Here is a 9,420-nt window from a genome sequence, read left to right on the forward strand (position 1 = left end):
ATAAGATAAATATTAAATAAAAAATATGATTATATTTTGACGCTGTGCACATTAAAAAAAGCGGAAAAACGGGCACGAGAGTGCCGGTTTGAACACTAGTAAGCCTATAATCGAAAAGAAGCCAAATAATCTCATCCGTTTGATTAATGAGCATTGAAATTTGAAAATAGAAGAAAAAGAAAATAAATTGTTAATATAATTGCAATATAATTCAGATTGTAACAATTAGTTAGTACAATATAAAATCAAAATGAAATAACTACTTGCATCATTTAAAAATTAATTTAACATCTATCGTGAGCAAGATAACAAGTCAAGCAGTCTAGTTCAAATTCCCTCTCCACACTCCCGCATAGAACATATCACCCAATTTCCCTCTCCTTCTCCATTTCCATAACTTCTCTGTTCCTATCTTCTCCACTTGCGCAAAACTTTCCAAAAACACGTACCATTATCCCAATCACACACTCTCTTTATCCCTTCCTCTTTTATCTTTCTTGCTCATGCATAACTAACCACCATGTATACATCAACACCTCCTCTTCCCAGACCAACCAATCCTAACAAACTCTTTTCTAGAACCTTCTCCGCTTCTCCTCCTTCTCTTACTGCTCGCACTTCTCGATCATTCTTTTGTTCCTTTTCTCGCCTCAACCGCCGCCTCCATTGTAATTCTCCTCTCACTCTTCGTCCTCAGATCAGAGCCGTCGCTCCCGCCGTAGAAAGTTTCCACCGCAAAATCGCTACCACAGGTAGGTTACTAGGTTACTTCAATAATCATCACCGTTCGTTTTAATTGAGCCGTGGTTTACTCATTTTTCCATTTCGCGTTGGTATTGATACTGATATGTTGATATGTTGACATGGATAATAATTTAAAAAAATTAAATAAAGTAAACTTAATCAATAGTGACGATTTAACACGGACACACTTTTTTTTTAGAGGTGGCCATGTTACAGAGACTAAAAGTCTTTAAACTATTGTTTCATTCAACTACTTAACCTTTAGCCAGACTAAGTAGTTAGATGAAATAATAGTTTTATGGATCTTTTTAGATTACTTTTATAGTTGTTTGGGACTAAATTGATTAGAGAGTGATAATTTACGGACCAAATTGACTTTTTATTCGTATTTGATGTGCAGTTAAGTTTCTAATATTCGGTTGTGACTTTTATGTTGTGATTCGTTATTGCAGCCACTGAAAATCCCTTCAAGGGAAACTTGGCAAGTCTTCCTAAGCCGGGTGGTGGCGAGTTTGGAAAATTCTATAGTCTTCCTTCACTCAATGATCCAAGAATTGGTAAGTTTCCTAACATGGTTTGGCATCTATGAATTCTGACACAACATGATATCCAGACACGATATTGACACGTAGATACTGATAGTAATCATGAAAATGGAAGTTATTGAATGTAAACACGTGTGCTACAACGAATACACATTGCCTTCAATTCGAAATTTCCCTAACTTGGCTTGGCATCTATGAATTCATGGCATAACACAGTACACCAGATAAAATATTGACACGTAAACACCGATAGTAATATGGAAAATGGAAATTATTGAATGTAAACACGTGTGCGACAACGAATACACATTGGATTCAATTCGAAGTGTCCGTACCTTGGCATGTTATATTTCATGGCTTAAACCAAATTATTTATTATTTATTTATTGAATCTAATAGAATAGGAGTATTGGTTAAAGCATGTGGAATTTATAATTGTATATGAAATTTGTAATTTCATAATAATATTGTCCATTACAGAAGATTACTTTCATTGATGTATGATGTATTAAATTACTGTTGATATCAACTTTATGTATGCATAACAGACAGGTTACCATACTCGATTAGAATTCTCCTTGAATCCGCCATTCGCAATTGCGATAACTTCCAAGTCACTAAAGAAGATGTTGATAAGATTATTGATTGGGAAAACACATCTACAAAGCAAGTTGAGATTCCTTTCAAGCCTGCACGTGTTCTCTTGCAGGTAAACTGTCAACTTCTGAAATCTAGATTCCGTGAAATATTTATATTACAAATGTGTAATATGTTATCTTCATTTGAAAACTTTTTTTATCTCAGGATTTTACTGGAGTGCCAGCTGTTGTCGATTTGGCATGCATGCGAGACGCTATGAATAAGCTTGGCAGTGATTCAAACAAAATCAATCCTTTGGTAACTAACTTCATTTTCAATAGTTGTAAGGTTTTTGGAGTACGTTAAACGTTGTCTTAGAAATTTTTTCCTTGTTGGTAGGTTCCTGTTGATCTCGTCGTTGACCATTCAGTTCAAGTCGATGTGGCAAGGTCAGAAAATGCAGTTCAGGCTAATATGGAACTTGAATTCCAGAGAAACAAGGAGAGATTTGCTTTTCTTAAATGGGGATCAACGGCATTCCGTAACATGCTCGTTGTTCCTCCTGGTTCTGGTATCGTACATCAGGTAGGTTTGGAAATAAACATACAAAATGAGTGTGCGGTCGTTAAATGTCTTTTTGTTGTTCTAAATATTAGGGACTTGTAATGTGATGTTTTGAGTTCCAGGTCAATCTTGAATATCTTGGACGAGTAGTTTTCAACAATGAGGGCTTACTCTATCCTGATAGTGTGGTTGGGACTGATTCACATACAACTATGATAGATGGGCTTGGTGTTGCTGGATGGGGTGTTGGAGGTATTGAAGCTGAGGCAGCAATGCTCGGTCAGGTAGATTACCACCTTAGTTTTTATTTTGATATCTACACATGTTATATAATGAATGTTAATTCTATCCAAAACACGAATGATTAATGATTGTCCATGGTATATTTATCTCATTAGAAGTATTTATTTTTCTTCTTTAAACGAGCATGTGCTGTGGTTAAATTACAGTGTGATGATTCTAATGCCGTGTGTTATGATACTTGCAGCCTATGAGCATGGTTTTGCCTGGAGTTGTTGGATTCAAGCTATCTGGAAAACTGCGCAATGGTGTTACAGCAACTGATTTGGTTCTAACTGTGACACAAATTCTTAGAAAGCACGGTGTTGTAGGGAAATTTGTGGAATTTTATGGTAATTAAATACTTTACTCTCAAGATCTACTGCTAAATATTTTAATATCTTCATTTTCCACCATAGGATTACTGTCCTTACTGACAGTTTTCATGGTTTCATTCAATAGGTGATGGTATGAGTAAATTATCTTTAGCTGACAGAGCAACTATTGCTAACATGTCTCCTGAATATGGTGCCACCATGGGCTTCTTCCCTGTGGATCACGTTACATTACAATATCTCAAGCTAACTGGGAGAAGTGATGAGACTGTAAGTGCGGTCAACTCATCTACTATTAGCTATGGGATGCCCATAGAATAGAACTATTTGACCTGTATTCTGTATGATCACAGGTAGCGATGATAGAGTCTTATCTCAGGGCAAACAGATTGTTTGTTGACTATAATGAGGTATGTTAGTATATTGCAGTTTCCCTAGACACCCTTCTTTACAAAATGACATGTATATATGTTGTGTGTATAAAATGCTAATTTCTTTTCCATGAAATCAGCCACAACAAGATAGGGTATATTCATCATATCTTGAATTAAACCTGTTCGACGTAGAACCATGTATCTCAGGACCAAAGAGGTAAGGTCCCCGGTCTCTTACATTCTCCTCTGTCTGTTGACGTGTTTTTTAATCAATTTCCATCCTATTAGTATTATCAACCTAATAATGCATACTGAATGGTATTCTTTCCAGACCCCATGACCGTGTTCCTTTGAAAGAAATGAAAGCCGACTGGCATGCATGTCTTGATAACAATGTTGGATTTAAGGTTAGTAATACCGTGACATTCAATTCCCCCCTCATGTTTTGGTGGTGTGTGAAGAAAATATGATTCTGTACTGTGTTACCTGAATTAGCTGTTGTTTGTCAGTTTTAAACGAAATTGCTAAGTATATGTTTTGTCAGTTTTTGTTATAGAATACAGACTTGGTTAATATCTAGTATCAGTTTCAGTACTTGTCTGCTGTAGCAAACCAACAAATAGTATTATTTAATCGTTCATGGTTGATGACCTGGGTTTTCATTGTTGGAACTATTGCATCCAACACATTGTCTAAAATCATTTTTTTTGTGGAACGTAAGACCATCAAACATCAATATATTTTTAATTTGTTCATTCTAATTGTTTAAAGTGTAGACCTTTGACTTGCAGATACAGTATCTTTCGCAAAAACCTTTAGGCTTTGTTTGTGAGTTTGGAGGGGAAGGGAGGGGAGGGCTTTGGAAAATAGGAAGAATTGGGTGAAAAGAATAAAAGGATTTTGGGTAGGAGAGTTTTGGAGGGTTTGATTTTATTCATAACACCAAAAACCCCATAAAATAGGGGAACTCAAAAATTGTATTGAATGAGGGTTTTGGAAGGCTTACATAACTTTTCAAAATATCTTTTAGGTTGTTATACTATTCTGAAAATTAAATATTTAGTAATGATAATGACTCTTTTATCATTCTACACAAAACCATTTTTTTTAAAAATGTCAAATATTTTCCTATAATTTTTTAAAATTTGTTTTCGGAAGCCTTCCCCTCCCCTCCCCTCCCCTCCAAAATCACAAACATAGCCTTAGAATATATAAATTTTATAAGGTTCATTTTTATATTTGTGTTACTTCTGTCTGCCTATTTCGTCAACTTACTCAACTTCTGAAGTGGCAATGCTATATTACTGATATCGTTTATGTCATTCACTTTTAACTTATATTTATCAAATTGTTGGTGATTTTCATTTCAATGAGCGTCAAGCTATTTGATTTCTTTTGTATAATACGTCATCTGATCCTTGAGAAATTCAAAAAATTTCTTTATTCTTGACATTTTTCATTCTACTATTTTTTCCAGATTCTCTCCTGGTACCTTATTAATAGCAAAGTTGTCAAGGGCACTATTTAATGTGATTATGCTTGTTTTTTCATTATTGGTATGCAGAAGTGGAGTCATCCTTGTTTCATAGACTGTTGCTTTATCAGAACCTTAGATGAGTATAAGATGCGAATGTATGCTTTATTTAAATGTAGGGATTTGCTATACCAAAAGAGACACAGGGAAAAGTTGTGAAATTTGATTTTCATGGGCAGCCAGCAGAGCTCAAGCATGGTAGTGTAGTGATTGCTGCAATCACAAGCTGTACGAATACATCAAACCCAAGTGTTATGCTTGGGGCTGGCCTTGTTGCAAAAAAGGCTCATGAGCTTGGTTTACAGGTTAGTATAACAATGTTACGTCTCTCCTTTGTTGTGTTTGTTTTTGCTTCCATGAATAAACAGGACGGCTTGTTTCGCTTATCCGTGGTTCTTTTCTTTTTTTAATTTTAATCATTGTTGTTTTTTTTCACTATTTTGCCAGGTCAAGCCTTGGGTTAAAACAAGTCTTGCTCCAGGCTCTGGAGTTGCTACTAAATATCTACTCCAGAGGTATTTTGTACTTACTCAAATTCCACTACTGTAATTTATATCATCTTGTGTTTCTTTCCAGTCTGTACATTTAAGGAAACTTCAATCTAAATTTGTATTTGTTTCTACTTTATGACAGTGGACTGCAAAAGTATCTGAACGAACAAGGTTTTCATATTGTTGGATTTGGCTGTACAACATGCATCGGCAATTCAGGGGATCTGAATGAATCTGTTGCTTCTGCCATCTCAGATAATGGTCATATTTTTCAGAACAAAATGCTATTTATTTGAACTGAATCATAATTTTTTTAAACATACATATCCTCCTAGACATATTCTGCTTTAAATTTTTGCCTTATTGATTTTTTGTTTGTTTTCCGGATCCAGACATTGTAGCAGCTGCTGTGTTGTCTGGGAACCGTAATTTTGAGGGTCGAGTCCATCCCTTGACAAGAGCTAATTATCTGGCCTCACCTCCTCTGGTTGTTGCTTATGCTCTTGCTGGCACGGTACGTGTGTCTAATTCACATTTCAGATTCGTTTCTCCATTCTTTTTGCTTCTTTCATAGTATGATCTGATTTTCATCTGTTTCTGTAAAAGGTAATAGTTGTCTGACTCATTTGTTGGAACAAAACAGACAAATATAATGTTGTTGGAGGTTAATAAAAGACATTGGTATTGGTGTTAGTTACATAATCTTCATATGTTTGCAATTTGCATGAATCAGCAGCCTTAAGTCATGTGTTCTTAAGTCATGTGTAAGGGATGTGGGTATATATGCCACTGGCTATGGGATCATTTCCTTTCTCAAATTTTACATACCAAATAATTCCTTTATCTATTCTAGTAATCTTTTATAAACTCATTTGGGATCCTAGTTTTGGATTCTGATTCAGGCCGTCATAATTGCGCATGTCTGTATAATGGAACAATAAACACTAATATTTTGGTCTTTTCTTTGTATACGGAATATAGTTTCAAAATTGTTTCCTGACAGAGAATGTGTTATCATCGACTAACATTATTATGAATGTTCTACCGACTATCGAGTCTAAGCTTTATTTATAGCCTTCTTTAGTTGATAGGGTGCATATTATATTTATTTTCTTACAGGGTTTTTGAAATTTAAGTTTGAACAATATTAAGATCTACAATGTTATAATTTCATCAAGTTTCTTTTGGTAAAATTTCCAGGTTGACATTGATTTTGAGAAGGAGCCAATTGGGATGGGGAATGATGGCAAGAATGTCTACCTGAGGGATATTTGGCCATCTACTGAAGAAATTGCAGAGGTGAGTGACACCTAAATTGCTCATTACATGTAATTTTGGTTTAAACATTTGCCAATGCATGCCGTATGACGAAAATAACTTTGGGTGACTTTATTTGTAGACTGTTCAATCTAGTGTGTTACCTGACATGTTCAGGAGTACATATGAGTCTATCACAAAGGGCAACCCTATGTGGAACCAACTACAAGTTCCAGCTGATACTCTCTACTCTTGGGACTCCGACTCGACATATATTCATGAGCCTCCATACTTCAAGAACATGACCATGGATCCTCCCGGATCTCATGGTGTGAAAGATGCCTATTGCCTGCTAAACTTTGGTGACAGTATAACCACTGATCATATTTCTCCAGCTGGAAGCATTAACAAGGACAGTCCTGCTGCCAAATACCTCCTAGAGCGTGGGGTTGAACGCAAAGACTTTAATTCTTATGGAAGCCGTCGTGGCAATGATGAGGTGATGGCGAGAGGAACCTTTGCCAACATTCGCCTTGTTAACAAGCTCTTAAACGGGGAAGTTGGCCCTAGAACAGTTCACATTCCAACTGGGGAGAAGCTTTTTGTGTACGATGCAGCAATGGTGAGTTATGCCCTACTCAAGTATGTCATGTTATTTGTTTACCATTTCAAACTTTTGAGTGTCTTTTTGACAAAATGATATTTTTCAATTACTATCTTTACTGAACCTGTTTGCTTCTGTGGGTGTATCAACATCAAGCAAAGCTTGATAATCTGACCTATGGCAAGGACATATGGACATTATATGTTGATTTAGATGGACACTCCATTTTCCTCACCCCCAAAAAATAAGAATTGGTAGATAGTATTGCGCCTAAGAACGTTGTTTGTAATAATTAGTTTATTTCAGCTGTGTTAAGTTTCTAATCTCCTGTTCTCTTTTATCAGAGATACAAGGCTTCGGGACAAGACACCATTGTTCTAGCTGGAGCTGAATATGGCAGTGGAAGTTCTAGAGATTGGGCAGCCAAAGGTCCAATGTTATTGGTGAGTTCCTTTACGAGTTGTGATCAGTTGGGTTTTTTATTTGACTTTCTTAAATTATAAAGGTCAATTTCTTGGGGTATGATACATTTACATTTCAACAGGGAGTCAAAGCTGTGATAGCTAAAAGTTTTGAGAGAATTCATCGCAGTAACTTGGTAGGAATGGGTATCATTCCTCTTTGCTACAAACCCGGGGAGGATGCAGACACATTGGGATTGACTGGTCATGAACGTTATACAATTGACCTTCCAAGTAAAATCAGTGAGATCAAGCCTGGCCAAGATGTCAAAGTCACAACTGATAGTGGGAAATCTTTCACCTGCATTGCACGCTTTGACACCGAGGTAATTTAAGCTTTTCACCAATTATAGTGTTTGTTACCGATGAACCTAGCTGCTCCTAAACATGCTTTGTTATAACCTGTTTTTTACCATTGGTTTGTGCTTGATATTCAGGTGGAACTTGCATACTTCAACCACGGAGGAATTCTTCCATATGTCATACGTAACCTCATTAAACAGTGAAAGCTGTTGATGGAAAACTTCATGGTTGTCTTCGGAAGCTGTGCAAGTTATAAAATGACACGATTTCAAACAGACAGGAAAAGATCTTTTTAAGTGAAATAAATTTTGACACTTTCATAGTATTTATCAATTAGGCTCATGCTACTTTGACTGTAGATTTCAGGTTTATTGTGCAATATAAAGAAACTGGTTCAATAACTTTTGTGATAGTAAAATTGAGTTTGAATTATCATCAAAGATGGAATTGGTTAGAAATAAAGGAATGCATGATTATATACTATATATTCATATAGAGTTTATTTTAAAAATAATTATGTAATCTCATTTATTTTCACTCGATTAATCATAATATTTCATGGAAATTCTAATCTAACATCAGTTACACGCTTTTGTACGTAATAGTTCTTGAGAATGTGTTTGACTCATATCTTTTAGTTTTAATAGCTACGACAATTTGACTCATATCTTATAAATACCCGAAAAAAAATTTACAACTAGTAAAGTGAAAATCTGTAAAATGGATATGAATACGGGCATATGTAATTACACATTTAAATAAGCCAGTATGTAAGCCGGTATGAGTGCGGACACAAGTATCTTACTATCCACTCATTACCCATTTAAATAAGTGGGTATGAGTGTGCACATAGATATTTTACTACCCACTCCGCCTCATACACACACTACATATTTATATAATGTTATTATTTATTTCTTAATTCAACAATAATATCCATGATTTTTTTAATATTGTTAAAAAAAATTGAAATTATATGATTTTTGTAATTAATCGATTTAATTTTACTACAAACGCGAATAAACGGGTATGAGTACGAGTATTGAGATACCCATAAGATACTAGTACAAATATGAATATAGGAGCACACGCTGGTATGAATTAGGGTATTTTTTTTTTTAAATTGTGGATATAAAAACGGGTATTATAGTTCCCCGCCCATTGTCATTCCCATGTTAGAAAGAAAAATTGTTCTGGATTGACCCAATAGCTAGGCATGGCCCAACCCACTCCTGCTCCCTGGACGATCCAATAAGCCTTGACCCAATCCCCTAAGGGCAGGAGGAACGTCATCTCCTCGACACTACCGACGGGCTCACTCCCCGAGCATGTCGAGAACAGCTAACCAAT

The 9,420-nt window shown here is 35.6% G+C and overlaps 1 protein-coding gene across 1 annotated transcript; it reads left to right on the top strand.

The window, feature by feature from the left end:
• Positions 1 to 295: 295 nt before the first annotated feature.
• Positions 296 to 8,555, top strand: LOC131639026 (aconitate hydratase, cytoplasmic-like). Its single transcript, XM_058909547.1, has 20 exons — positions 296 to 752; positions 1,197 to 1,301; positions 1,838 to 1,998; positions 2,094 to 2,186; positions 2,268 to 2,453; positions 2,555 to 2,716; positions 2,920 to 3,064; positions 3,174 to 3,316; positions 3,400 to 3,456; positions 3,558 to 3,637; positions 3,752 to 3,827; positions 5,074 to 5,259; positions 5,402 to 5,469; positions 5,588 to 5,706; positions 5,838 to 5,959; positions 6,646 to 6,744; positions 6,845 to 7,324; positions 7,651 to 7,749; positions 7,851 to 8,093; positions 8,205 to 8,555. The coding sequence occupies exons 1-20, from the start codon at positions 521 to 523 to the stop codon at positions 8,271 to 8,273; spliced, it is 2,925 nt and encodes a 974-aa protein (XP_058765530.1). The 5' UTR covers positions 296 to 520; the 3' UTR covers positions 8,274 to 8,555.
• The last annotated feature ends 865 nt before the right edge of the window (positions 8,556 to 9,420 follow it).

Source organism: Vicia villosa, unplaced genomic scaffold, assembly GCF_029867415.1.
Source record: "Vicia villosa cultivar HV-30 ecotype Madison, WI unplaced genomic scaffold, Vvil1.0 ctg.002503F_1_1, whole genome shotgun sequence".
NCBI lineage: Eukaryota > Viridiplantae > Streptophyta > Magnoliopsida > Fabales > Fabaceae > Vicia > Vicia villosa.